General features: G+C 28.9%; 5 protein-coding genes across 13 annotated transcripts; 4 read left to right on the forward strand and 1 right to left on the reverse strand.

Moving 5' to 3' along the window:
* The first annotated feature begins 3 nt into the window (after window positions 1-3).
* Window positions 4-932, forward strand: LOC124948842. The gene is made up of 2 exons (XM_047493067.1): window positions 4-389; window positions 527-932. The coding sequence occupies exons 1-2, from the start codon at window positions 290-292 to the stop codon at window positions 691-693; spliced, it is 267 nt and encodes an 88-aa protein (XP_047349023.1). The 5' UTR covers window positions 4-289; the 3' UTR covers window positions 694-932.
* LOC124948835 (unconventional myosin IC) lies at window positions 885-24,031 on the reverse strand. Of its 5 annotated transcripts, none has more exons than XM_047493051.1 (21): window positions 23,574-24,031; window positions 23,308-23,489; window positions 5,914-6,118; window positions 5,642-5,757; window positions 5,500-5,570; window positions 5,193-5,401; window positions 4,928-5,110; window positions 4,638-4,844; window positions 4,304-4,566; window positions 4,035-4,204; window positions 3,802-3,956; window positions 3,596-3,724; window positions 3,307-3,460; window positions 2,954-3,185; window positions 2,642-2,872; window positions 2,401-2,560; window positions 2,083-2,328; window positions 1,791-2,006; window positions 1,362-1,462; window positions 1,175-1,277; window positions 885-1,089 (listed from the first exon to the last, which is right to left on the reverse strand). In XM_047493051.1, the coding sequence occupies exons 3-21, from the start codon at window positions 6,103-6,105 to the stop codon at window positions 1,075-1,077; spliced, it is 3,153 nt and encodes a 1,050-aa protein (XP_047349007.1). In that variant the 5' UTR covers window positions 6,106-6,118; window positions 23,308-23,489; window positions 23,574-24,031; the 3' UTR covers window positions 885-1,074. The 5 variants fall into 5 exon arrangements, with proteins under 5 accessions (XP_047349007.1, XP_047349006.1, XP_047349008.1 ...); XM_047493050.1 differs by lacking the exons at window positions 23,308-23,489; window positions 23,574-24,031 and adding exons at window positions 6,992-7,110; window positions 7,281-7,717; XM_047493052.1 differs by lacking the exons at window positions 23,308-23,489; window positions 23,574-24,031 and adding an exon at window positions 7,281-7,715.
* LOC124948843 lies at window positions 8,635-15,955 on the forward strand. Its single transcript, XM_047493068.1, has 21 exons — window positions 8,635-8,968; window positions 9,317-9,426; window positions 9,489-9,657; window positions 9,769-9,884; window positions 9,968-10,099; window positions 10,174-10,405; window positions 10,475-10,632; window positions 10,709-10,833; window positions 10,907-11,061; window positions 11,152-11,279; window positions 11,382-11,559; window positions 11,642-12,052; window positions 12,147-12,377; window positions 12,490-12,720; window positions 12,798-12,957; window positions 13,029-13,169; window positions 13,232-13,377; window positions 13,452-13,649; window positions 13,732-14,373; window positions 14,444-14,603; window positions 14,686-15,955. The coding sequence occupies exons 1-21, from the start codon at window positions 8,848-8,850 to the stop codon at window positions 14,744-14,746; spliced, it is 4,005 nt and encodes a 1,334-aa protein (XP_047349024.1). The 5' UTR covers window positions 8,635-8,847; the 3' UTR covers window positions 14,747-15,955.
* Window positions 16,237-23,169, forward strand: LOC124948838 (protein PFC0760c-like). 3 transcript variants are annotated; one of them, XM_047493060.1, is made up of 7 exons: window positions 16,237-16,380; window positions 16,959-17,257; window positions 17,832-18,335; window positions 21,594-21,874; window positions 21,979-22,200; window positions 22,286-22,558; window positions 22,636-23,169. In XM_047493060.1, the coding sequence occupies exons 2-7, from the start codon at window positions 16,963-16,965 to the stop codon at window positions 22,783-22,785; spliced, it is 1,725 nt and encodes a 574-aa protein (XP_047349016.1). In that variant the 5' UTR covers window positions 16,237-16,380; window positions 16,959-16,962; the 3' UTR covers window positions 22,786-23,169. The 3 variants fall into 3 exon arrangements, with proteins under 3 accessions (XP_047349016.1, XP_047349017.1, XP_047349015.1); XM_047493059.1 differs by lacking the exon at window positions 16,237-16,380 and adding an exon at window positions 16,401-16,566 and having other exon boundaries at window positions 22,636-23,168; XM_047493061.1 differs by lacking the exons at window positions 16,237-16,380; window positions 22,636-23,169 and adding an exon at window positions 16,400-16,566 and having other exon boundaries at window positions 22,273-22,550.
* On the forward strand, window positions 24,010-27,896 carry LOC124948837 (zinc finger protein 502-like). Of its 3 annotated transcripts, none has more exons than XM_047493056.1 (5): window positions 24,392-24,534; window positions 24,623-24,746; window positions 24,822-25,013; window positions 25,093-26,649; window positions 26,772-27,896. In XM_047493056.1, the coding sequence occupies exons 4-5, from the start codon at window positions 25,153-25,155 to the stop codon at window positions 27,585-27,587; spliced, it is 2,313 nt and encodes a 770-aa protein (XP_047349012.1). In that variant the 5' UTR covers window positions 24,392-24,534; window positions 24,623-24,746; window positions 24,822-25,013; window positions 25,093-25,152; the 3' UTR covers window positions 27,588-27,896. The 3 variants fall into 3 exon arrangements, with proteins under 3 accessions (XP_047349011.1, XP_047349012.1, XP_047349013.1); XM_047493057.1 differs by having other exon boundaries at window positions 24,822-24,907; XM_047493055.1 differs by lacking the exons at window positions 24,623-24,746; window positions 24,822-25,013 and having other exon boundaries at window positions 24,010-24,534.
* The last annotated feature ends 57 nt before the right edge of the window (window positions 27,897-27,953 follow it).

Genomic DNA, 27,953 nt, shown 5'->3' on the forward strand with positions numbered 1-27,953 from the left:
ATATCGTTTTATGCGAAATAGATATATATTATTTCCAGAAATTATTTATATAAATACATATATAATATTTATATCAGTAAACTACTAAATTAAATTAAAAATAATTTAAATCTGATACTCGTTGGGCGCTAATTTGAATCAATTATGTGATTCATTTATATAAATGCGTACTTTGTTCGATTGTGCGGTTATGTTGTGTGTAGTTCACTTATTCGTGCTATTGTAATTGGTGAACAACACGTGCGTTCATTGTGTATTGTGAGCTATTTAAAATATAAACAAATTTAATATGCCACAAGGAAAATTAAAAGTTAAAACAAAACTTCCGCCATCGGCTAAGACAAAAGCGAACAAACAAAAGAAGGGACCTACAATACAACGTCGCGGAAGTAAGTTCAGAATTGTTAAGATTTATTCGAATAATAATAATGTAATTCTTTTGCAATATGTGATTATTTAGTAATGTATTAATTTTTTTTATAAAAAATAATACGTAGTTTAGAACATGTTTATTTTTTTTATTAAGATGCACCTATTCAACCTAAAAACGCAAAATTTAAAGAAGTACATAAATTGAAGAAGATAATTACTAAGACTGTGAATAATGCTATAGAAGATGAACTTAGAGAAAGGGCTTTGGAAGGGAAAAAATCTCTTACAAAAAAGGATAAACAAATTAACCTGAAAACTTAATTATTACTCGCATATTACATGTAGTATCAAAATCTTGATTACAAGTTTATTTAATGTAATCAATGACTTAATTTAACACTTTATTATCATGCTTTGAATTGTGGTTCAATATAAACTTGTATATAAAAAAATAGATTGATATAGTCTAAACGTTTTACTGTTATGATAACAGATTGATAAGAACAATAATGTACATGGAAATATCATATAATTACCAATAAATATTTTTTTAATAGCAATTTAAAAATATAATTGTTTTTGATTTATTAGTTATGCAAGATGTCTTTAATATTTTTTTTTAATTTTAGGAAATATGAGGTTTATTCAGGGATTTATGCATAAACTCATATATATTATATATTATCTCTTTTAATCCAAATACTATTGAGAAGCAATCTGTAACAAATAAATTATATAGATTATTTTATATATTAATTTAATATACATTCTTTTTTTATATATTATATAAAGTATAATTTACCACTAAGAGATGACCACTTTCTTGGTTTTTAATAATTGCTGGTGCATTTCCCATCTTGAATTCAATAACACCTTCTTTACCATTTATTAACTTATGAAAAGTTCTATAAAAAATTTATAAACATTATTTTTTATTTTTTAGTATATGCACAAATACAAATGTATTTATACTTTTTTAATATACTTACGTATCAGCATTAATTATTTTTAACATCTTTTGATTATTTGTAATATTAATTATTTTTGTTACTGTTTCTATTATAAATGAAACTTCTAATATTAGATCCCCCTGTAGTAAATAAGTCAAAATACATTAGTGATATATATTTTGTAACAAATATTACGTACTTCTATTTCTTAACACATTGCGAACTAGTAGTTTTATTACTAGCTTTACCCAGTGGCCAGCTATGTTTTTGATGAATGAATACAAAATAGCTTTTACATACATTTAAAACCATGCTTTAAAATTAAATATCTATTGTATTTTGAAGTTATTTATTACATATTTTTACAAACTAATATATACGAGAATTCTCGTGATCTGTCCACAATGTGTTAAAATAAAATTATTAGTATATAAAATTAAATTGTTTCCATCTAATGATATAACAAACCTTGTCTTTTTTAAGATTAGGTGATATTCGCAAAATTAAAAGATTATCTGATTCTCCAGTAACAACAAGTTCATCTATATGTTCATAAGGTAATCGATGTTTTAGTTTTAATGTTTTTTTTATGTTTAGTATATATACTGCTTGTTTAGTTAACAATACAATTCTATCTCGAGTTTTATATCCATGTCGATCATATTTAATTACTGGAGCTATATACTAAAAAAAAATATATTCTTTATTAAGTGAATGTTATTTAATAAATAAAAGTATTAGTATTTATATTATTTCATACCTCAATTTTTTCATTAGTTGTAAGAATCGAATTAGTAATATTTTTAATTAGTGCTTTCTGTTCTTCATTTAGCCGGTTAATTCGAAATTTTGGACCTATACTCATCGGATATGACTTTTTCTTATTCTTAAATAGAATTTCAGCAAGAACTTTTAATTCAAATTGTGTTTTTTCCTTTTGCGTTAACGCTAACCTATAGTTTCGTGCCATCCATCTTGTATGCATTACTTTTAGATATTTTGAAGCCTAATATATAATTAATAAGTTAAGATTATAATTATTACTTTACTTGTTTGTGACCCTATACAGAATACTTACTTCTTGACAAGATGATGGACATGGTGGCCATTCAGGATTTAAAAAACTTTCAGGAAGGTTCATGGAAAGTTTGAGAAGCCATTGTGATTTTGCCAATTCTTTAAAAATTATATTTTCTACACTTGGTGGACCATTCCTTGTAATAAACCCTTTAATAAATCTATTCAAATTATATAATTAAATATTTATGACAGGTATGTAAGTTTTTAATATAACTTAGTTTATGATCTTAGCTAATTACTTGCGTATAGAAATTACAGCTTGACGTCTTTTTTTTGCTTCACGCTGTGCAAGCCATCTACGAATATATTTTTGTAATACTATTATATTTTCTCTTATTTTTAAAAATTTTCGTCGAGTAAGTATAGATCTCCATTTATTTTGAATTATTGTAGCAATTTCATGTTTCTTCATTTGAAATGCATCTTCTGTTTCAAATAATGTCTTAGGGAATCTTATAAACAACTTTGTACTAAAATGTGTAGAAAAACATTAAAACATGTACATAAAAAATATAATATGTAAAAATATAAAGCGATATGATTTTTCTTACTTGCCCATTCTATATTCATCAGGTTCATATTTTAGATAATAGACAAGTACTTGTACTCCTTCTTTAGCTGGGCCACGGTAATGTGGCCAAGTCTCTGGACAGAGGGACTTATAACGATCCAAGAATTGTGCATATAGTTTTCTATAAGCAAAACCAGCACGTCTCACTCGTAAATTTTCCATTAAACCGAGATATTTAACTTGATGCAATACAATCTTATCGTCAAATCGACCTATCATAAAAAAAGTGAATATAATAGATAAATAAAAAGTGAATATAATGGACATATCTGCACATACACACACACACACACACACACACGTGCGTGCGTGTATTATTATTATTGTACATACTAGGCAATTTGAAATCATTAGGTTTGATGCATCTGATATAAGAAGGTTCTTTGCCTATTAATATTTCCATGAGATTATTTAAACTATTCTTAAATTGAGTTATAGCAGTTTCTGGTCGTTTTCTACTAATTACATTTTTCAAGTTAAATGTAGCCTGAAATATATATAATTATTGTATACTATAATTGTATACTAATTATTGTATACTTGTATACTATAATTATTGTATATCATTCAAATAGAATATTTCTCTGGAGTAAATTTCAATATATTTGGAATACATACAAACCTTTGTGATTATATTTTTTGTTTGAGACATTACTTCACGTAAATCTCTAAATAATAAATCATTATTTTTTTCAAGGAATCCACGTACATTATATGTTACTTCTCCAGCATAATGTATTAAACGAAATTCCTAAAAAATGGTAAAATATTTTGAACTATTACCTTTTGTAATAAAAATAAAAAATAATTCAATTACTATCTTCATACATCTCGACCCATTATCTTCTGTGTCTTAATGTCTGCTTTTATGTGACTTATATAGTGTGGATGGCTATGTAAACGTTTATTTAATTTTTCAAGAAAACTTATATCTGTTGGATCCCCTGGGCGTAAACATTCTTCATCCAAGAAAGCTATTATTCCTAAAATCATATCAATAATGAAATAAGTAATCCAAAGTAAATATGTAGGTATTGTAACAAATATTAAACAGATAATACCTTTATGTGTTTCCTCTATTAAATCACATATAACTTTATTATTAAAGTATTGAATGTTTTCCCAAGTAATACCTTCTCTCAAATATTCTTCTTGCTCTGATTTTAAGGTGAGTTGTATAAATAATTGTTGTAGTTTTTCATTGCAAAAATTAATGCAAAATTGTTCAAAACTACATAAAAAAAATTTAAATATAGAGTATTAAATAATATTGTTTATTGTTTATAAATATGGAAATTAATTAATTAATTTCTATCTGTTGTCTATACACCTGTTTTTTTGAAAAATTTCAAATCCATAAATATCAAGTATTCCTATGACCACATAATTTTTTTGATTCATAGGTCGTTGTAATGATTTATTTAATCTATTGATGAGCCATGTAAATAATCTATCATACATAGCTTTTGCCAATGCATCTCGAGCATATATTGCTAATTCTCTATTTAATGGAGAGATTACAATGTCACCTTGTGCATCTATAGTACGATGAGTTAAAGCCTTGATCAAATTGTTTACACTGCAACCTAATAACTATTTGGCAAAAATGTGTAATATCTCTAATATCCATAGTAACAATTATATATTTATTATTACATACTTACACTACAAATTGTATTGATAGAGTTAAAGTGTAATATTTTTGCAAGTCCATTTTCTTCTGTAAAACCAATGTTTCCCAGATGTAACACGGATGCAACTATGGCAAATAAGCAATTTTGTTCTTCATCTGTTATTTCCATAGTTTGTAAAGCTTTTATTACTTCATTGTACTGATTGATATCATCGATAGTATTCACAGAATCTTTTGTCTATGTTTTGATAATAAAGTGGAATATTATCAAAACTACAAATAAATCTTTTTAAATATAAGTATGTATAAAAATTTGCATACCCCATTACTTAAATAAACGTAAGCGTCTAAGTTACGTTGGAGAGAAAGTTTGTTAAGAGTTTCTTCATCAGCTCCAGTCAAAAGTTGATAAAATATATGAAAATTACGTTCACCTGGGAATTGATGTACCACACGTGATTTCTCTAAAAGATAATTTAAAATATTTCCACCGATTGGATCTCCCTAAAATTCGTCAAAATCATTCGATAATTTCTTTAAAACTTTTTTTAATTTTTAAAAAAATTATGTCAATATTTCAACATACATATTTGCTAAACTGCATATCCATGTATTTGCCAAAACGTGATGAATTATCGTTACGATTGGTTTTCGCATTACCAAATGCTTCAAGTACCGGATTACTACCGATTAATTTTTTATTCACTTCTTCTACCTCCTTTTTATATCCAGTTCCGACGGCTATAAATTCCAATATTTTCTTCGATGCTTCTGTTTTTCCAGAACCAGATTCACCTATATAAAAAATTATTAATTTAATATTTAATATTCGTATTATATCACAGATTATTCAAGTTTATTAAAGTTACGAAAGAAATATTAATACGTGATACCTGAAATGAGAATGCATTGATCATGATTCTCTTGAATTAGAGATTGATAAGCAGTATCAGTTAATGCAAAACTGTAAAGAAAAATATTAGGAACTACAAGTAATTTTACGTTATATTTAATTAACGCTTAATTAATTCTTACATATGCGGTGGGGCTTCAAAAAAATGTCTTTTATGGTAGTATTGTATAGAGTCAGTATCATAAATAGGGAGTTTTTTATAAGGATTAACAGAAACCAATACTTGTCCGATGTACGTCTAAAAAAACAAAAATCAATTTTTATAATAACAAAATATTTTTAATTTTTCATCTTTTTTAAATTTAATTTGAAATAATATTTTTTTAAATTTACTATAATATATATATATCAAATCGAATTTGTGAAAGATAAAGGGAGATTGAGAGAGACTTACATAGATAAGATCTTCCTTAAATCTTTTGCGAAGATTATCAATAAATGCAGATTCACTTTGAAAGTCCTCGAGAAGAATAAAATCTTGAAGACCAACGCGGTCACGATCATGTAATCCTCGTTCCATCATTTTTGATATTGTCCAATTTGTTCTAAGCATGGCTGATTTTTTATCATAAATTGACGTACCCATAGTGTTTTTTTTTCTAATAAAATATTATTTTTCTATTAAAATTTTAATAATTTAATTCATTTAAAAAAAATTCGAATACTCGAACGTAATATAGTAAATAATACAGTAAAATTAAAAACAATATAAATCAGATTTTATGGAATAATTATATATATATATGTATATGTTATATATATATAATATATATATATATATATATATATATATATATATATTATATATATATATATATATATAATATATATATATATATATATATATATATATATATATATATATATAAGTTTATTCATATACTACAACAATTATTTAATTTATTTTATAAAGAATATATAGTAAATCGATCTATTGAAGCACATGAGCTTTTGTTCGACCTCGTGAAATTACGAGCGATAATGTTACCGATTAGATATCGTTACAACTAAAAGAAAACTCCGATACTGTTAATAGCTTCTTTGTAAAAATCGATTAGATAATATCGTTAAATCAACAATATTTCATGTTAATATATTGAAAAGATATCTCGTTATAAAACACAAATTTCATTATTTCTATATTTTCTCTCCAATATTTAATTATACAGAAATCAAGATACATAGTAAAAAAAAAAATTATAAAGTAAAAAAATTATAGTTTACCGAATTTTTCAATAAGAAATTTTCTTAATTTGCTTTCGTTATTTTTTTACCGCAATTTAACTTCGATTAATTCCAGTATGCAAAATCTAAGTAATTTCTTAAATACCACATATAGAATAACAAGCGTGAATATACTATTAGTTTTCTGTATAGTTGGCAATTGTCATACGTACTGTGTATATGCGTTATTGCACTAAGTTTAATGTCGGCTTCGAATAGATAAGATAGAGAAATACGTGGCCGCTCACCTTTGAGAGTGGAACTTTCGATCGATATTTGTCAACTTTAATAATCGGTTTCGTATTACTTTGATATTGACTTGCATATAATCAAAACATTTACAAACATTACATGTTTAATAAAAAATCTATAAAGAAAATCATCGAGGTATTTCTTCGATAAATTTTTCAAATATGAAGTTAAAAAGAAGAAAAAAATTCATAAAAGAACACTTTACTTTTGTTGCATTTTTTTTAATTCATGATTTGAATTTGTTTATCATTTATCATATCAGTGTATTGTTAAATTGTAACGAACCTTTTTATTCAATGATAATCCTCGCTGATCCAAATACTTGCAACCGTTTCTTAAGATTAACTTCTGAACTATAACAACAGAACGATGCACATCTTTCGTTCATCGTGAGACTTATCTCATCCCCTCTCTCTTCCCCCCTCGATTTTTTCACCCTGGCAATAAGAGACGTTGATTTTTCCTACGTCCTACCGCATATATCGTTGTAAACAACAGTGCTAATTTATTTATGATTCATTTATTGTTACACCGATCCTCCAACGCTAACTTTGCATAACTCGAACGAAAGACAATTTAAATTACGAGACGATTGATTCTTAACGGAGTATCAATCGATCTACAAAATCGCAATTGCGATTATCGAAAATAACGACTTTCCTTTTAAGTTTTCTCATTTAAGTAACTACATTCAAATTTATACTTCGACGTCATATGAGTGATACTTTTTTTATTTTTGAAATATTTGAAGTAACGAATTAATTGTAACTTTCTATACTATTGTAAAAATGGTATTATATATTTTTTTTATCCGGGCTGAAGTTTGATTACAAAATTATCGGCAATTGTAAACTACTTCGCAATACAATTAATTCGAGAGACGTAATATTCGTGTTTTAAAATAATATTTTTCTTTTCTTTCTCCAATAATTGTTTAATCACGATAATTGTTTTTAAATTTAATTATGCGTTACAATCAAATTAGAGTTTTTTTATTTGATTATCTTATAATTTTACTTCTCTCAGTATTATTGATTTCAGGAAACGAGGGTACATATATCGAAAAATTTATGAATAAAAATTAACAATGATAATTAACACAAATTATTTGAAGACCATATCCTTTTTTATATTTTTTAGTATATAATATCGAAGAAGTGGATTTATCCAAATGTAAACTTACACAGCTCGGAAGAGAATACCGAGGTTCAAAGATGGTAACTAGTAATAATGTTCGTTGTCAATATTGGCAAACAGATCAGCCACTGCACAAGGTTATTTTATGTTTGGTCTTATTAATAACTATTGATTATCAATATATGATATAAAATAAAATCAATTTTATATTACTTCTGATCAATATGGTACTACAATAGATCTTTAATCGGTACTACAGTAATTAATAACGAGAATGAATTCTAAAAATTGTTATTTTATGTTTGGTCTTATTAATAACTATTGATTATCAATATATGATATAAAATAAAATCAATTTTATATTACTTCTGATCAATATGGTACTACAATAGATCTTTAATCGGTACTACAGTAATTAATAACGAGAATGAATTCTAAAAATTGATGTTTAATAATATCATTTAATAATATTTAATATAAAGTGTTGTTTAATAATAAAATAATTTTTTATTATTTTATTTTATTCAATGGTCAATATATTAAATATGATGAAAATATTCAAATAATTAATAAAGAAATAAGCTAGTCAAAACAAACTTTATATGTGCACATCTCTTTTTCATTATTTAATATTAATTATTGCCTTTATGTCGATATAATATTCATATATCAGGTTAACCCTAATATCACGGATGCAGATTTCCCAGAAAAATCGATGAAAGCTGCGAAAAATTATTGTCGAAATCCCACTAAAGATCCTCGAGGTCCTTGGTGTTATACGTTAGATCCTACTCTTATAGATGATGAATGTGATGTGCCGCTTTGTAATTTTGGTAGTAAGTATTGTTAGTGGTAATAATTTTAGCGCATTTTTAAATATAACACAAATATTGAATATTTATTTTGTATTAAGTATTTTGGTATAATTAAATAATATTTATAGTAACAATTATAAAAATTCTTGCGCATATCATCGAAGGGTCAGCGATAAAAAAAGTAAAAAAAAATAGCGGGAAAACAAAAATTTTGAACGTAACCGAATTGATATTCCATTTTAATATAATAAATATAATCATTTATTTAATTGTCATGGAATATTATGTAGAATAAAATGTATGTATATAAACAAATAATTGGAACAAAATAATATCTGATCTTTGCTTATTTGTATGAATTGGTCTAAGATTGCAGAATTTCTGGTATAGGGGCTGAATATGCTGGAGATCGTAAGATTAGTTCTTCGGGTAAAAAGTGTAAATCATGGGCAGGGCGATATAAAGTTTCTAATGATAAGGTACAATAATTTAATCTCATGTAATACAGATTATAATATATGATTAAAAATATACTTTTTAGAGTCCAGCATTCGCTAGAAAAAACTTTCCAGATGCGTCATTGAAGAAAGCTAATCGTTTTTGTAGAAATCCTGATGATAATATTGGTGGTCCATGGTGTTATGTACATGATGAAGCTTATGAAACAATTGAAAAAGAATATTGTGATATTCCATTTTGTGATGACAAGGGTAAATCATTTAATCGAAAATAAAATAATATTATTATAATATTAATTGTGGAGGGTTGATATAACCATCATTATATGATATTATATAACATAAATCTGAATTGTGTTTTAGACTGTTTGGTATACGTCAGAAATACATCAAGATATTCTATTTTGACAACTTTAAACTCTACATTTGCTAGCATTAAATTCTGGATTAAATTATGGAATCCAAATGATGAATATAATGTATGTGATAGTATGTGCGTGTGTGTGTGTAAAATAATAGATGCATTTTATATTTGGAACTTATTTATTTCATTGTTGTTTAGGGAGAATTTAAAATTTTATTAAGTCTTCTTCCAATTCCTACATTTGCAAGTAAAATTGCTGAAGATTGGCATGTAGGTGTGGAGTTAATGTTTTCAAATTTTGGTACTGGTCAAACATATCCTGATATTGATGTTTGTATTATCTTTGTTGTATTATAGTATTGTGTGTATATGTGTGTGTGCGTGTGTAAGTTAGTTTTTTATAGATGGATGATTTTGAGAATATACCAAACATCTTACTTGGTACAAAATGGACTGGTATATGGATTACATGGGCAGGAGGTTTCATATCAATGGGAATGTATGGTACATCTAAACCTTTCTTTATTGGGGAGTATAAAAAAAAAGATACTATCTCAGGTCTTTATTACGATTTTTTGTTATATTATGGGATCATGGGTACAAATGTTCTTTGGAGTACAGAATCCTGTCAAAATGGTGTGTAGATCAAAATAATATTAAAATTGTATATATTGACAAGTTGCTATTTTTAATATATATTTGCAGATTGTGAAATTCATGTAACTGTTGGAACAGAATTCACAAACGTTTGGCCAATGCAAAAATCTAATAATACCTATGACATTCATTTTTATGTGCGAGCAAATCGCAATATTGCTATACAAATGTATCAAAACCCTGTTAATATTTATCCATGTTTTACTGTAAGTAATTACTTTTATATGTAAAATATTTTTAAGTAAACATTATATCTAAAATCAAGGAATATGAATATTTTAGATAATTATTGATAACGTTACATCATTAATATATCAAAAAAACAAATTTTCAATGAAGCAATATTTGAAACAAGTTTCAAGTAAAGGATTATTAAATTTTTGGAAGTGGAAAAAATTTACTATTAGGTAATAACACTTCACTAATAAGAAACGAAGAAAGTGAAGTTAATAAAATTAATAAGCTTCGTCATAAATGTAGTATTTTAGGTCCGCATTTACGGCTATTTTATGAACAAACATATGGCGATGAAGAATTTTTATATGTACATTATGATCTTTTTGATACGTTAAGATGGTTCAGTATAGGAACTGAATATAATGTAGCTTATTGGACACTTTTTTGTATACCAGATGGTATTATATACTATTAAATTTAAGTTTAACATTCATTTTAAGTTAAAAATATTTAATTTTTAAAATATTTAAAAACCACATACATTACAGAAGAAATACATACTATAGAAGATCCATGGCCACCTAACTGTATATCAGATCTTATGGATTATGCTTATAAAGGTGATCAATGGTTCAGTGTAAATGAGATACCTTGTATACCATGGATTTCAAAAGAAGTATGGAATATATTTAATACACACACTATTTATGTAATATCTATTTTATTATTTATAATGTCAAAATCTATAACTTAGACTATATCCTACATGTTGTGATAGATACCAGAAGAAGACAAAATTGACAGTAAGTTTATTGATGGCTCTGCTTTAAAAGCACTTAACAAATGCAGGAATCCCAGTCATAGTTCACATGGTCCTTATTGTTATATAATGACTGATCCAAATACTTCAAACATATCAAAGCAATATTGTCCAGTACGAAAATGCCTATCTTCAGGTAATTATATCATGACTTATTAACAGTGACATAATATAATTTATTTTTCTTTATATCCATTTATGATCTCTTTATTTAATAGAATGTAAAATGGCTGGTACAGCAAATGATTATATAGGAACTTTATCAACAACACGTTCAGGTAGAACTTGTGCTAAATGGATAGCTGATTACGATCTTGTGGAAACGAAAGTATATGCACCTATGACTACCACACAAGGACTTATAGAATTACCAAGACGATATATGACACAAGAAGAGCTACTTTTGAAAATGTCTCCGCAAAGAAGACCTAAACTTATCAAAGTTTTAAGACCAAAAGATTCAATTAATCGAACATTGTACAATGACAATTTGTATGCAGAACATAGTGCAAAAAATGCTAGTAATTATTGCAGGAATCCATCTCGTAATATCGCCGGCACATGGTGTTATACAACAGATCCTCTTGTACCACAAGATCTCTGTGATGTCAGAGATTGCGAAATGCTAGGTGATACAACAGAAAATAAGTGTAATTTGAGATAAGAATATTTTTATATTTTCTGAAATTATACTTATTTTTATTTTTATTATTATTTATATAGAAGAATGTATATTCCTTATTCATGGACATGGTATTGGTAGACGACTATACGTTTTTCCTGAATATCGTTCTGAGGGTCTACATTTTTCTCTGAAAGCTTGGGAACCTGATCAATTAGATTCTATAACAATTGTTTTTACTGCAGATGATGGTTTTAAATCACGATATATTCTTAAAATTGGTGCTTTAGATAATGAGCAAATACTCCTATATTATCAGTCTGAAAGTCAAGGTAATCTTTTAATTGTTTTTCAAAATTATATTCAGAGTTCTTAAAAATTTTTAAATTGTGCTAAATACATAGGTATCATTTCTATAATTTATATTAAATGAAATTTATTTAGCTATAAACTTAGTTAAAAAGAAAACATTGCCACATTTATTGTATTTTGGAAAATGGAGCAATTTTGTTATTCGTATACCACGAGGAAGTATTTTACTTTATTATGAAGGATCATCAAATCCTTTATTTGAATGGAAACATTCAAAACCATCACAAGTATTTTCACCTGTTTATTATTATTACAATAGTGAACAAAAACATGCTGTAGGCGTTGCTTTTGATTGTAATTCCAGTTGGTATAGTTTGTAACATTTATTGTATTAGATTAATTAATTTATTATTATTGTACTGATTGTTATTGCTTTAAAGGATGTCAGATAGAAAAGACAGAAACTAATGAACATACAAGAATATTACCGTTTTCTATATGGAATAAACAAAAAATGTCAAATATTAATACATTAACACTTATGATACGTGCAAAAGGTGTTGTTACACTTGCATTGTTTTTGTTTCCTGCAACATCTAGGTAAAGATAAAACAAAATTATTATTACCTTTGAAATTATAAATTATATTGTCCAACTATGTTATAATATAGCTATTACTCCTTATCTCTCTTTGAATCTGGACCATGGATATTCTTTCAAAAGAATAATTATCCCATTGTCAAAATATTTCATAAGCAATTAATTTCAAGTCCATTATTTACAACAAATTCATGGACAAATATAACTATAAGGTAAATATACAAAAATAATGAAATTTTCAAATATCTTAATTCCATTTTATTTATAATTATAGATGGTTAAAGAATATTATTGAATTATTGTGTAATGATACATTGGTATTTCATTATGAACATAGCAACCCTCTGCTTTTTTATTTTTTCTCAGTCACTGTTAATAACAATGGATGGGCTATTTGGTCTGCAAATTGTGTACCAACTGGTTATTTATATTATATAAATAAATAATATAAAATAAGAAAAGAAACAAGAAAATATTTTTTCAATTGAATATAGATATAGATGGACCTGCTATTGATGGTGGTTGGTCTGAATGGGGTCCATGGTCATGTAGTGCTAGTTGTAATGGCGGTGTTGGAACAAGAACACGTTTATGCAATTCTCCAGAACCTAATATTAGAGGAGAACCATGTATTGGTCCTAATAGTATGACAGGACGTTGCAATTTGATTAAATGTGGAGATTTAACAGAGGGTAATTTAAAGTATTTATAAATCTATAATATATAATTTTTATATTAATATATTAACTATAATTTATGTATATTTGTTCACAGACACAATTATTTTAATACAAAGAAGAATTAAAAGAAACCATACTTCTTTAATTATTAAAGAATATGGAACTGTCGTAATTCCATCAGATTATGATATTATTCAATTAATATCAAATACATCTGTAGATTTTGAGATACAATGGTCTCATAATGGAATTTTTATTAAAGAAAATAATAGAATTAGGATAAAAAACTTTAATGTTGGTACGTTCACTTTTTGTGGAATACTTAGTGTTGGTAGATTGAAGCATTATGAATATATTGTTTCAGTAATAAACAGAGCTCTACTGATTGATTCTGGTATTTATACAATCACTTTACATAGAATTGATCAGTCATATCTCGTATTGAAAGTTGTTGCTTTAGCTATTATACCAAGTATAGAAAGTATTACTATACGTGAGACTTTACCTTTATCTGTAATTTGTAATTGTCTTATTTTGGGTTATGTATATTCTGATCTCAAGATATCTTGGGAAATAAATGAAAATATTTGGAAAGATTATGGTATTACCCTACCTATTGCTGTAAATGTCGATTATATCAAGGCAATAAATAAGTCACATGAAGGAATGTGGAAATGCATTGTAGAGCAGACTGATTTAAATTTTAAATGGATAACTAATATAATTGTTGTTAAAGGTAAAAACTTTAATATTTGAATTTGCTTCTATAAAGGTACTGTAATTATTTGTAAAATGCAATGTTGAAGTTATTGGTTCACCAAATTGGCGCACTTACTTAATGGAAGATAAATTGACCAGTCCTATATTTGGTTGGATGCCAAGTGAAAATTTTGTTGCTGTTTCTGCATTAATAATCTTCTTAATACTAATTGGTTGTATAATTATAGGTTCAATCTTTTTAATAAGGTAAGTGTAATTTTCCTAATATAATTATTACAGTAACAAAATTTCATACACAATAATAATTTGGTATTTATATTATAAACAGGCTTCAAGAAAGTCGAAAGATCAAAATTCAAATTTTCAACCAAAAGAAAAATAAACAATAAATAGATCCCAACTAAGGGTAATTAAGAATACTAATTTTTATCATTTATTTAATATTTCAATCATTTTTCATCAGCATATTTACATATTTATAAATAAAAAAATCAAATTTTAGAAAATATGAAATATCAAAAAATCAAAATAAATTTGTATTTTTTGTAAATGAGGATATAAAGTATCGATCAGTCTAATTCCAGGACATTGTGTATTTATGCATTGAATGAATAATTTTATCGAGGTATTCGATACACCTAAGAATTCGAGTGAGAATTTCATAGACACATGCTCTTTGATAATTTCGTCGTTTTTTCCACTACCGGTCGGTCTACCTATATCCTCTATCTACCTACCTTCTCTATCTATCATACTCCTTGTTGCCCCACCTTTTCTCTTTTTCTTCCACCTCTTTCTCCCACCTCTTTCTCTCTTTCTCTCTCTCTCTCTCTCTCTCTTACGGAACATTCTTCGCGCACGTGTCTATCTTCCTTGCATGTATACGAAAACGTGTTCTTCGGCCTCTGGTACATATCCTGATTACTAATTTACGAAGCCATGGACTACTTCCACGCTTGGATATGACACCGAATTCCATATTCCAGTCGAATGGAGAGTTGAGAAGAGCGAACCTGATGATCCTTAAGAATCCATGAATCGTGCAAGAAGCTATATTATCATATCATTCGATAGATCACTTCAGTAATTGCACTTGTTTCCTGTTTCACAAATTAACGGTTCATCATATACGATATAGGTCTACTTTCTAATCTCTTTTCTGACATCATTTTAATGTCAAGATTTTTGAAGGTCGATTAATTTATCACTTGCATAGCTGATTAATTAAAAAGATCAATGCGTGCTTAAGTAAAATAAAATAAACACTAGCTATTTGCGTACTTTTAAAAAGTAAAACCTTTTGTTTTCTAGATATTATTTGAATGATTTAAAAAGTATGCATTTTTTTTCTTACAGATGAAATTTATGAAGATGAAATCAATCGAATTTAAAATTTAAAACTAGGTTTTAAATTTATCTGGAAAATCTAATGTTTAAGATTAAAATCAACGTGTAAAAGTAGTATAATCTATAGAGGAAGTTGCTTGATATTTACAGTTAACTGCTAATTCGAACTCTTATGGATTGCTTTCCTTAATAATTCTCAAGAACATTCAAATTTTGCTTTACTCAAATTCCAAGATTTATTGAAATGCGAAGAAAAAATATTTGTATCTATTTTCCTTTCGTTTCTTATCTATTCATTAAAGAAATATATGTGGATGAAAAATTTCAATATCTCTTTATTTTGTACAAATAGTTTTTTACTAGTTTCAGTTAAATTATAATTATAACAATTTAAGAAGACAACAAAACGAAAAATTTAACAATAAGAGATACACGGAAAAAGATACCAGAGTAACGGAACGAAATAATTGTCGATTAATTAATTTGATTATATTGTCGTAGAATTTGTTCTCCCATTGAATAAAACTCGCTTTCGAAATACAATACATTTTCTCAAGGAAGAGAAAAAAAACAATGGAACGCGTGAAAAAGATGTTGGAATATAATACTAAGTACCCGAAGGAAGCATTACCAAGAAGGAGGACGAAGAAGGAGAACGAAAGAGGTGGAGGCACTGGTTAGTATAAAAGGGTCGAACCACGGTATCTCGTCTGTTTCAATACTCTCAACGAGTCGTGCAGTAGATCACACGTACCATTGATCGCGACGGTCATCCGTACACGGAACGTTCACGACTTCCACATTGAGGAAGTTGAAAAGGTGGACGAGAAGGGAGAGTGAAAGAGAAATTAAATAAAGAGAGGTGAGTCCAACGGAACCAAAGCAATCCTGAATAATTACCCTGGAAATAACTTCGATCGTGATGATGACGAGAGTATGCATCAAAGATAAACGAAAGGCATCCAAAAAGTTTTTTGGGGAATGTTTCGAGTCAAGTGATATTTTGTGCGCCGTCAATAAAGTGAAACATCGTATATATTTGATCTTTGTGAACAAGATTGTTAAATCCTATATAGACTATATGTCTCTAATCATAAAAGTCAATTTTATTGGATGTAATATTACAAGAATGATGTCATTATTCGGTTATCACTTTTAATTTCATGTGTAACTGTCGTGCAAAGATAAATATTTTGTCAAAGAGAGTTAGTCGTTAATTAATGTATAAATAGATAATATATGATCTTTTTACAGAATAATGAAACTAGTGGCAGTGGTTGCATTGCTATGCTGTCTTGCCATAGGAGGATTGGCATCACCAGTGCCGGAAATCAGCAATAACAAAGCATCAGTTGCGAATGCTCTCGTCTCAGGAAGACAAGCGCAAGCACCACCGGCTACTGCAGATGATGATGACGAAGATGATGACGATGACGACGATGTCGATCTCGATATTACAGGAGATGATGATGATGACGATGATGATGATGAAGACGACGACGACGACGATGATGACGATTATTTGGAACGTTTCATTGAGGATATTTTAGGAGGTAAAATAAAAAAATATATATATCAAATTTTTCAAGTCGAAAAAACAAAAAGTTTAAAGAGGTTTCTGTCATATATAGATACCGGATAGTAATATTTTTGATATATATTAGATAATCTGATCTGATCTAAAATTTTGTACTGGAATGATAGTAAAGATTGTAAAAGAAACTGCACCGTTATACAAACATCAGAAATTCACGCGAATAGCATGCCCGATGGAATTTGTTGACTGTTCACGGCTTACTGGTAACGGTACGAGGCGCATCGACTTGCCCGAATTAACATACATCAACGGCGACCCCAGCTCAGAAAGAATTTCTACGCGCTACTTCTTTCTCATCGACCTACATTTGAGAAGTTGTTCTTAGGAAGTACAAGCACGTTCGAATTTCGATCGTACGACAGTTACACCAATTTTTTTGCAATTCATATAATTGGAGAATGTACATAAATGTTTCCTAGATAAAATAATCATTCTTTTAAGATAAAAATGCGTTATCGCGAAGTCGATAATTAATTTGTGTTTTATCTCAGATAATTACTAAGACTAAAAGAAAACTTCTATGATCGTAGGCGAGGAAGATGATGATGACGAAGATGAGGAAGTGAGTCAACCGGCTTCACAAGTAACACCTGTAGCAGCTTCACCAATACAGTCTGCACCGTTGATAGCCTCGCAATCGATACCGGCGGCAGTTCAAGCTGATTTGAACGCTGCTGCAGCATCCGCGGAGAATACGGCCGAGGAAGCAGCTATTGGAAGTGAACCTACGTCATCCGATGACGATACTTACGACGAGGTCGAGGAAACTGTACCCGAAGGTCAAGCTGTTGGCCAGGAATCCGGACTCGAAGGTGCAGACTCTATTGTGAATCCTGTTGTTCAACCAGCCAGTTCTCAAGCTGCTGCGGCACAAAGTGACGACGATGACGATGACGACGATGACGACGACGATGTCGATCTTGATATTACGGAAGACGACGATGACGAAGATGACGAGGATGATGAAGATGACGACGATGATGATGATGACGATGAGGATGCCATTTCGGACATCACCAGCGCCAGACATGCACGTGAGTTCAAGGGCAAGACCAAGAAACATATTAGTAGACACAAGAGTGCACGCTTATCGCGCAAACGACCTGTAGCATCTTCTTTTCCGGCTCGCTCGTCTAATGTTTTCTCTTCCTCCTCTTCTTCTTTTTCTTCTACTACTTCATCCTCTGGCATTTCTCAATTTTCCATACATTCTAAGTCATCCTTATCATCTTCTCCCTATTCTTTTCCGACTACTTCGAGGAGCGTTTAAAATGATGCGAGAAAAAAAAGCGATTTTGTAGTGGTAAAAGTGTAATATGATTTGCAAATATGTCTCGATATATTCGATATTTTTCGATAAATCGAAATTAACAAAACAAAGTCGTTACGTTTTTATTCGAAGAGAAGTTTTTCACGAACCAGTACGCATCATAATTATAAATTATCTGTTATTTTTGCTTCGACAAAATATTTAAAGCACTTTTAGGAGTAGTATTTATTTTTATTTATTTATCATTATATTTTTCTCGAAATCATTCGCTTGTGAAGCGTCATGATACTCGCTTGTTCTCTGTTATTTCATGCCTTTTCTTTCCTTTTTTTTTTATTTATGGCTTTTATAAATTCCAACGTAGAGGGAACTGGGAGAAAGAATTCTGACGATTAATGTGTAAATAAATGCCAATGTTTTAAGGTCGTACAAGCGCTTTCTGCGTAATTTCTTGCAGTAATATAAGAACAACGAAAAGGTGGAGGCGCCCTTGAATTTCACGCTTGTCATTTTAACGCACATTTGTCAGGATTTAAGTCGGACTCTATTATGCCTACACAAATTAGTTGAATTCATTACCTATGGCAAATGTGTGTTCATTGATGATCATTAGTCATTATCGAATCGCGATGTATATTACGCAGAAGATAAAAAATGATTCATTCAAAACTGAAATGAATAGGGATGAAATACTTTGCATTGGTGACGTCACGTCATGTACTTGTTTCATATTTTCCATAGATCGATTAAGTCATTAGTATATTTATAAATGAGACTGTGAAGAAGAGGGACAGCGATTCAATGATGCCATTAATCTGGATTGGAGAGTAAACAATATCGTCATGAGAAAAAAATATAAGAACAATGAAATTATTCTTATTTTTTATTATTGTTCATTTATCAATGATTAATAATAGACTTTTGAAATAAATTGAGATCAATGATGGTATTTTCTATCCAATAATGCAAGCACATACACGATTATAATAATCCATAATCAAATTAAATTTTTGTAGCAAGACATTGTTTAATTCTAAATTGCAAAATACACGATAATTTATTGTTTTTACAAAATTATGTGTCCCACCTTTTATTTCTTCACTGCCATCCGCGTTTAAAGCAATTTAATAATAAGGAATAACCCTTCCTTTATATAAAACCAAAATATGTTCGAAAATGAATATATTTCTGAGAATGTTAAAGCAATGCAATTGTATTACGTGACGTGTCGAACCATCGCTTTAATTTAATTTATGTAGATTTTCGTAATTTTAATTTAAAGTACCAAAAATTTTTGCTTGCTCTTGTTACACGTTTGTAAAAATTCTTTTTGTTTAAATTTAATATCCTTTTGAAAATTATATTGCTTATGTAGTAGTATCGTAATGGGTGACTGGACTTGCTTGACATTATTGCTCTTTACTCATTCTATCTTTTTATTATTTTTTTTAACATGAATAGAGGATTACAAATTTGATATTACTAATTGTCCCTGTTAATGAGGCATCTTCGAACAACCACTATATTTCACAATTAATTTAACAACTAAAATCAATTCGCGATAAGAAGCAAACATAATAGATTTAAATTAGTAAGATTAAATTCGTCCAAACGCGTGGCAAATACGGAGATGCTAATATATAAGAAGTATCAAAGATTCATTATCGGGTTAACCAATTAACTTTCTACGTGATTCTAAGATCGAGTATAACAAAGGTGTGACTGTATTGAAATTTTTTTTCAACTTTCACGAAGCAGCCCGATGACCCAAAAGAGAATCGGGTCAGTGACCCGGAGTATAACACTCTCTACTAAGGCATACAATTGTCTGATTACGACCCTGACCCACACCTGGTCGTAGCTTCCTCATCGCCATGTTTGTGCTACTTATTCGTTTTTTTCTCAGATAAAAAAAGAGAGGGAGGAAGAGAGAGAGAGAAAGAGAGAGAGAGAGAGAGAGAGAGAGAGAGAGAGAGAGAAATCATTTTCATCGTATGCGTGTAAATCTATCATAAAAGAAATGGCTATATTAGTATTATTTGATTTTACTCAGTATATCTTAAAAGTTAGTATCATTAGCAATATCATAACTTATCGTAATTACCGAGGGATATAAGCAGAGAGTAACACGCTAAAGATTAATGAGATTGATCGTTATTAATCAAATGGACGTTTTCATGGATCTTTACAAATTACATACCTACATTTCACATCGTCGAGGTGTTGCATGATCTCGAGGAATTGAGGGGTAAAAAGAAGGTCACTGGTAAATAACTACGTCAATGTATGTATAATACTTAAGAGCGTTTGAAATTACGGCGGCCTTGAATAAACGAGGGTTCGTTGAATTTTTCTTGAATCTTGATCTCTTCGTTACGACGAGATCGAAGAAAGTGACTCTATGTAGGTGCAACGACCGGGGAGAGTTTTTAAGCGGGCACGAGGAAGACGGACGAGTATATACTGTCGCGAGTAGATAGGTCGATAGGTGAGATGAAAGAAGGGAGACCTGTTTGGCCTCCCCGAAGGACTCCGATTTACCGTTATACCCATCGACGATTCAACCATGTTCACTTGGAAGTAGGTTTCAATCGTCACCGTCACTTCCTTCCAAGGTAGCTAGCTAGAAGAGAATGTGCTGACGGTTTCCCTTCATTAAAAAGCAAACCTGGTAGAAGCGCGTTCTCGCAATGCATTCGGCGGATATGCCTCTTTCCTGGTCAATGACCTCATAGAAATACTCCGGAAAGATGACCTCATAAAAGTACAGTCAAGGCTACCCTCTCGATAGTTTTAATATAACGTACTCGTTTCATTATATTCTTTCATAATTTTCCATTTAACTTTTATTATTTCATGATGTTTCAGTAAAAATGTTTCTTATATAATTGAATTGAATACAAAATAAGTTTTGACGATACTATGACTGAAGTATTATAAAGTGAAATTGATCAATCATAGATCATTATCTCTTTTTAATTTTAAATGAGTAAAGAAAAAAATCTTTCGTACGAAATTTTAGATGATTTGGAGTCGGAACCCAGCAGTTATGTACCAGCCATCTATGTTGCGAAATATAATCATTTTGTAGACAACATTCTTGAGAGGATTAATAAAATTTTAAGCGCTAATTACGATCCAGTGACGGTCAAATTAACTAATCCAAATTCGAGCTCGAAATCGAATAAGAAAAAAAACAAATCTAAAAATAAAAAGAATAAATATGGTTCGAAGAAGAGTGTTTCTGGATTGGTCATACATATCTCCGAAAATATGAACAATGAAGAGTCGAACGACGTACAGGTATAATCGCTAATAGAAATTTTTAGTTTCTTTTTCTCTTTTTTTTGAGAAGAATTATGTTTATATAAAATCGATGAAATTGATGAAATTTATTTTTTATTCAGAAAATAGATCCTCACAAAAACGTAGCTACAACAACTTTGATGGATATAGAATTACCAACAACGATGTCGACTCTTGGATCATCTGACACTGCTATTGCACAAAATCGTATAAGAAATGCCAAACGAAAATCATCTAATTCTCAAAATAAAAAATCGAATCGTAATAAGACGAAGAATCGAAACAAAACCAAAAATTCTACAAGCGGTAGTAACAAAAATAAAGTGAGTATTTTAACAAATTTTTTCAACCTTTTTGCTCAAGAATAAAGATCATAGTATGTAATATAAAAATAGCGTCATGTTTTAGGCAAAGGCAAGAGCAATTTTATATGGACTCGCTTCGCTTCAAAGATCAGGAGATGTCTCGGTAAATATGATGAGCAATCATACAACTATCAAAACGAAATTTACCTTGGGACCTTTAATACTTAAAGTCGAAAAAGAATTTGGTAGAGCTGCGAAAAAAGAACTTAGAAGTGCAACTGCTACCACAGCAGGAATGTCTGGTAAACTGAGTCTTCGTGTGATGCACGGAGGTGCTGCCACATTGCATTCCATTCGTGTTTTACAACCCAAACAGGTTAATATTTAAACTCGCTTACTAAGGATTTATAAAACTAAACGTAACGTAATCTTAATAATTTAATTTTTAATTAGGTTCGCGTTGAAAGTGCGGATGATCACGATAGAACAAGAGAATTCGTTTGGAGAAGATCATCTCATATCGCTCATTTAGTATCTCAAAAACTTTTAACAGCTACAAGATCAATGTTACGACCTCCACCTGTCCCAGCACTTGCTGCTTAAATATTGAATCATACTTGATCCAAATGAAATCATTATAAGTGCCATAACAATGGGTTCAATTCATCGTTTCGCGTTATTCCATTTTATGGTACACGCTCTTTGTTCTTGAATCACAGCTTTATCGATTCGAATCAATGAAGAATTATTTATTTATTCTTTTTATGCCCTTATAAAAAAAAGTACATTTTCAAAAATACTACGTCTTTAAAAAAAAGGACAAAAAGAAAGTATAAGCAATATGATTTCATTTTGAATCAACATTTGTCTATATTTATTTATTTATACGTCATTAACATTTTTATAACATACATCTATAATTATTTATTTATTTTTATTATTTATTTAAAGTAGTGCCTATTTTAAATTGCGATTATTTTAATATTATCAAAAATATTCCGGAAAATATGTTCATACGAAAAAATAAAAAAGTAAACTTTGGTAAAATTTAATTAATAAATTAAATTATGCATTAAGTCAAATAAAAAATTAAATATGAGCTTGTCAATTTATTTTTCTACTTACATAAATCAGTTTGATGATTTTTGATAGTTCTCGGAAGATGGACAAATTTGACACTTTTTACGTATATTGACATTTTTAAAACATAATAAATCAACCGGTGATGGTCTGTGTTCTTCGTCTCCTATCCAGTATTTTTTAATTGATGTAGGATCCTCACCTAAATCATACTGTAAGTCCATTGCCTAAAAAAAGATATATATTTGATTAAGTTAGAATCTTAATTTTTTATCAATTTATTTTCTTTAATATAAAAATGTTATACTTACATCGAATAGTTGTAGCCAAGCTACATGCGAACAATGAACTACAAATGAGTAAACTGCTTTTTCAAGATACACATTGTAAATTGCATTCATCGTCAAAGAAATGATTTCGTTTAAAATAGAATTCACAATGAAGGAATTATTCTCTTCTTCAAAAATATCCTGCCATTTAGATTCGGATATTTGAAAAGGAACGGTCGCTTCAAGCTCGTTGGTAGAAATTTCATTAGTTTTATTTTGTCCTTGCAAATTTTTATTTAATTTCTCTTTCATCATTATTTGTTTAATTATCTTAATAAATTAATTTTTAATTAATCGACATTAAAATTGTAGATTTCAACGGTCATGAAATGTAATGTAGATGAGAGTCGACTTTTTATTTCGTATTTAGCGTAGTTCACTAGACGTGCGTTATTCAAAATTTCAACGAATGTTGACCTTCTATCGCTTGTATGTATCAATGAATGACTTTTTAGTATTGTAATGAATAAAATTAAAAAAACAATAGCGTTATATAGCTAGCATCTAGCATCGTATATTGAGAAAGATAAAACGTTTTTCATGGAAACAATGTCAAACGAGATCAACGATCATGTAATTTATTTCCATTTTTAAAAGATTTATTCTTACTGAAATTGTACGCTAAAAATTCCCTGAGGTCTTTTTTTCGATCTACAACATATATGAGTTACGACTTTGAGTTTATGATTCGTGTTTTATTGTATATCGCGCTTTATTTCTTATAAACGAATGGTGCAGGATAAAAGTTTTACACCGCAGCAGTGTTTTGTTCGAAGAAATGGAATTGTCGGCTGATGGGAGAACCATTAAAAGCTTTGAAGACATACGAATAAATTTAAACGAAGATTGTCGTATCTGTTTACGAAGGTGTAACGAAGCATGTCAACTGTTTCAAAACGACAAAGGCTTTTCTCAAAAACTAATGGCACTTGCTGCTGTACAGGTTAGATTTATTACATTCTGAATTTAAATATGTTGATTCTTCCGAAATTTGCTTGATTTACTTGTACTTTTACGCATCTCTTTCGCAGGCATAAAAGACAAAAATGTCCAACTAAAAGTAGAAGTTTAAAATCTTATATGATCTCATCAGAGTCGAATTAAAAACACTATAATACAGAGATGAGGCATTTTAATTCCATCTTTCCTGTATATGTGCGTGTGTGTGTGTGCGTGCGCGGCGTGTGTGTACTATATCAATATTTTATTATTTTATGTACATTTTTACAGTTCTTAAATCCATAAGAGATGCAATAGTTTTCAATTTAGCATGATGGAACAATAAAATATGTATGCCAGAATAATATTCTTTAAGTGTAATGTATTTCTTATTATTTTGCATCGAACACATTAATTCTGTTTTAAGTGCGATACTTTACATATATATAATACATATGTAGAAGATTAAAGCAATTTCGGCAGGTAGAAGACAGATCAGTTGCATATAAATATATGGAATGATACATTCATTTGGAAAGTATAATTATTTTGTTTATTACAGGTAGAAGAAGGAGATGGATTGCCATCAGTAATATGTTATCAATGTTCTCAACTTCTTGACATGTCCTACAATTTTCAATGTCAGATACAAAAAGCAGATACAAAATTACGTGGAATATTGAAACTTAAATCATGTACAGTAAAAGATATTGAAAATGTATTGAAAGTTGAAGATAATTTTTCTGATATTATCTCAAATACAATATTACATAAAAAAGTTACAGATAATATTAATAATGATGTTAGAACATGCAGTAACACTATTGATGAACCATCTGTACAACTTGATGTACAAAGTTTTTCCACTGATCAACATGTCTTTACTTCTGAAATAATTAATGATAATGTAGAACCCAATGACAAGTGCAATTCAATAATTGTACTAGAGAATAAACAAAAAACATACAAAGTTGTAGAAAATGTAAAATTACCTCAAAGTTATGAAAAAATTACAAATAAATCAAATAGTGTAACATGTCATTCGCCTAGTTTAATTACAGAAACAGACTGTATTAAAGAGGATTTATCTCATGACAAAAATTTATCAGAAAGTGATGATAATTCCATTGACCAAAGTACTGTTAGCAGAGAACAAATATTCAAAACTGAAATAAAAGATGAGTTACATTTAGAAGCATTATCCTATAATACACTTGCAGAAAATTCATCAAAAAATAATGATATTCAAAAAGAAGGAAAATCTATTGATAATTGTAGCGATGATGAGGAAAAACCTTTAATTACCAGGACTTCAAGGCAGAAATGTCTACATTGCATTAAATCATTTGCTACACGTTTAGCTTTACAAAGACATATGATAGTACACAAGCACAAAACAAAATTACGTTATGTTTGTTACATATGTGAAAAACAATTTTCAAATATTGCAAAATTAAAAAGTCACATTTTCAATAGACATGATACACATGAAAGTAATAAAAAAAGAGTGAAAGAGAACAGTGAAGATAAAGATGTACATTTAAAAACAGGACACCTTGATAGTAATTGTAATAATTCCATCGAAAATACTAAAACTGAAAAAAGAAATTGTAAATTTACATGCAAAGTTTGTTCTAAACAATTTACATATCAAAAATCTTTTTTCACTCATGCTAAAAGTCATCCAGAATATAATTCTGAAGATTTAAATGATTTTTCTAGTGAAACTGGAACTCAATTAAATGAAATCAAAAGTAAATCGGTATTGAAACAAAGTGAGTCAGATGATGGAAATAATGATGATATTGATGATATCGATAATGACGATGACAATGATAATGATAATGATAATGATAATTTACCAATGGAAAGTCCTCAGTGTACACAGTGTGGAAAATTATTTGCAACCAAAAGAAATCTTAAACGGCATATCTCTACTCACAGTGGTTTGAAGTACAATTGTTCGACTTGTGGAAAAGGATTTTCAAGAATAGATAAATTAAAGGATCATGAGCAATCAAAGCATAAAGATGAAATATTTGGTAACTCGGAAGAAGAAAATGAAGATGATACAGATAATGAAAATAAAGTTAATAGTGGTTCTAATGATCGAAAAAAGGTAATATCAAAAGTGATTTATACTTATAAGCATTAATTAAAATATATAAACGTTAATAATAAGAAATATAAACAAATCTTTACATTCTCAATGAGAGTAATGTTATATTTAATTTCTTACAGGGTAGACATAATAGGCCACATAAATGTGCTATTTGTCCAAAAGCATTTGCTCAGCAACAGTCTTTAGCTAATCACATAGAAAGGCATAAACGTGCTAAAGATAGTCAAAAAAGATTTCTGTGTGAAGTTTGTAGCAAATGTTTTGCTCAAAGTGGTTCTCTGGTTGCTCACATGCGTACTCATACTGGCATTAAACCATATGTGTGTAATGTCTGCAGTAGAGCTTTCACTAAAAGCACCTATCTACAATTACATTTAAGAACTCATAGTGGAGAAAAGCCTTATATTTGTCAATATTGTAGTAGAGCATTTGCACGTGCCAATACTTTAGCCAGGCATATAACGATGCATACAGGAGAAGCTAAATATCACTGCCAAATTTGTACTAAGTCTTTTAGACGATTAACTTCATTAAATGAACACACGTACACGCATACCGGTCAAAGACCATATGCATGTAAAATATGTACAAAAAGATATAACAATGCAGGTTCTTTGTATGCACATACAAAGAAATGTAAAGCTCAGCAGTTGTCTAACTCAACAACAACTTTTACTCTTCCAATGGATAATACATTGCAACAAAATGGTGCACCTACTCCACAGGTTTTAATCTATTCTCAAAGAAAACTGGTAGAGGATGGTACTGTTGGTCAAGTTACACCATCTCCACAATATATGATTGCTAATGTACATAATCAAAAAGCCTTATCTACAAATATTATGCAACCATTTACAGTTGAGGATCCAAATGTATGTACAGTCAATTCTAAACAGTTTAAAAATCCTTATTATTCTATATATCCAAATGTATAAGATATTCTGCTAAAGTATATTTAGTAAAAAATGTATAATTATATATCAATCTGATTGATCATCTATTTTTAAGATTTGAATGAAAATTAAAGTCTGATTGTAGAACATTAGAATGCAACAGTATTTGACGAAAGGAACAAAGACTTATTAAAGTGTTAAGAAATTAAGTTTGTCCATTCGATCAATCGAAATAAACTTTCGTAAACATCTTTGAATAAGATTCTAGTTTTTAAATATTACTAAAAATTCAATTTTTCATATTCAGTTATAATGAAATAAAATAAAACTTTATTATTGTAATGTAAAATATTTTTAAAATGTACTATAAATTTCGAAGAATTTCAGGTTGCGGACATCATAAATTTT

The sequence above is a fragment of the Vespa velutina genome, chromosome 4 (assembly GCF_912470025.1).
Source record: "Vespa velutina chromosome 4, iVesVel2.1, whole genome shotgun sequence".
NCBI lineage: Eukaryota > Metazoa > Arthropoda > Insecta > Hymenoptera > Vespidae > Vespa > Vespa velutina.

What these genes read in the sequence shown, in the direction of transcription:
- LOC124948838 (XM_047493060.1), top strand. Translation starts at nt 16,963, where the DNA reads ATGAAACTAGTGGCAGTGGTTGCATTGCTATGCTGTCTTGCCATAGGA. An exon ending in CATTGAGGATATTTTAGGAG is followed by an intron (nt 17,258 to 17,831) that starts GTAAAATAAAAA and finishes CTATGATCGTAG; the next exon opens with GCGAGGAAGATGATGATGAC. An exon ending in GCGGTAGTAACAAAAATAAA is followed by an intron (nt 22,201 to 22,285) that starts GTGAGTATTTTA and finishes GTCATGTTTTAG; the next exon opens with GCAAAGGCAAGAGCAATTTT.
- LOC124948842 (XM_047493067.1), top strand. Translation starts at nt 290, where the DNA reads ATGCCACAAGGAAAATTAAAAGTTAAAACAAAACTTCCGCCATCGGCT. An exon ending in TACAATACAACGTCGCGGAA is followed by an intron (nt 390 to 526) that starts GTAAGTTCAGAA and finishes TTTTTTATTAAG; the next exon opens with ATGCACCTATTCAACCTAAA.
- LOC124948835 (XM_047493050.1), bottom strand. Translation starts at nt 7,068, where the DNA reads ATGCAAGTCAATATCAAAGTAATACGAAACCGATTATTAAAGTTGACA. An exon ending in CTATCAATACAATTTGTAGT is followed by an intron (nt 4,567 to 4,637) that starts GTAAGTATGTAA and finishes TTTGCCAAATAG; the next exon opens with TTATTAGGTTGCAGTGTAAA. An exon ending in TAATGATTTCAAATTGCCTA is followed by an intron (nt 3,186 to 3,306) that starts GTATGTACAATA and finishes TTTTTATGATAG; the next exon opens with GTCGATTTGACGATAAGATT.
- LOC124948837 (XM_047493055.1), top strand. Translation starts at nt 24,370, where the DNA reads ATGGAATTGTCGGCTGATGGGAGAACCATTAAAAGCTTTGAAGACATA. An exon ending in TGGCACTTGCTGCTGTACAG is followed by an intron (nt 24,535 to 25,092) that starts GTTAGATTTATT and finishes TGTTTATTACAG; the next exon opens with GTAGAAGAAGGAGATGGATT. An exon ending in GTTCTAATGATCGAAAAAAG is followed by an intron (nt 26,650 to 26,771) that starts GTAATATCAAAA and finishes AATTTCTTACAG; the next exon opens with GGTAGACATAATAGGCCACA.
- LOC124948843 (XM_047493068.1), top strand. Translation starts at nt 8,848, where the DNA reads ATGAAAGCTGCGAAAAATTATTGTCGAAATCCCACTAAAGATCCTCGA. An exon ending in TACAGAATCCTGTCAAAATG is followed by an intron (nt 10,406 to 10,474) that starts GTGTGTAGATCA and finishes ATATATTTGCAG; the next exon opens with ATTGTGAAATTCATGTAACT. An exon ending in ACTTTTTTGTATACCAGATG is followed by an intron (nt 11,062 to 11,151) that starts GTATTATATACT and finishes CATACATTACAG; the next exon opens with AAGAAATACATACTATAGAA.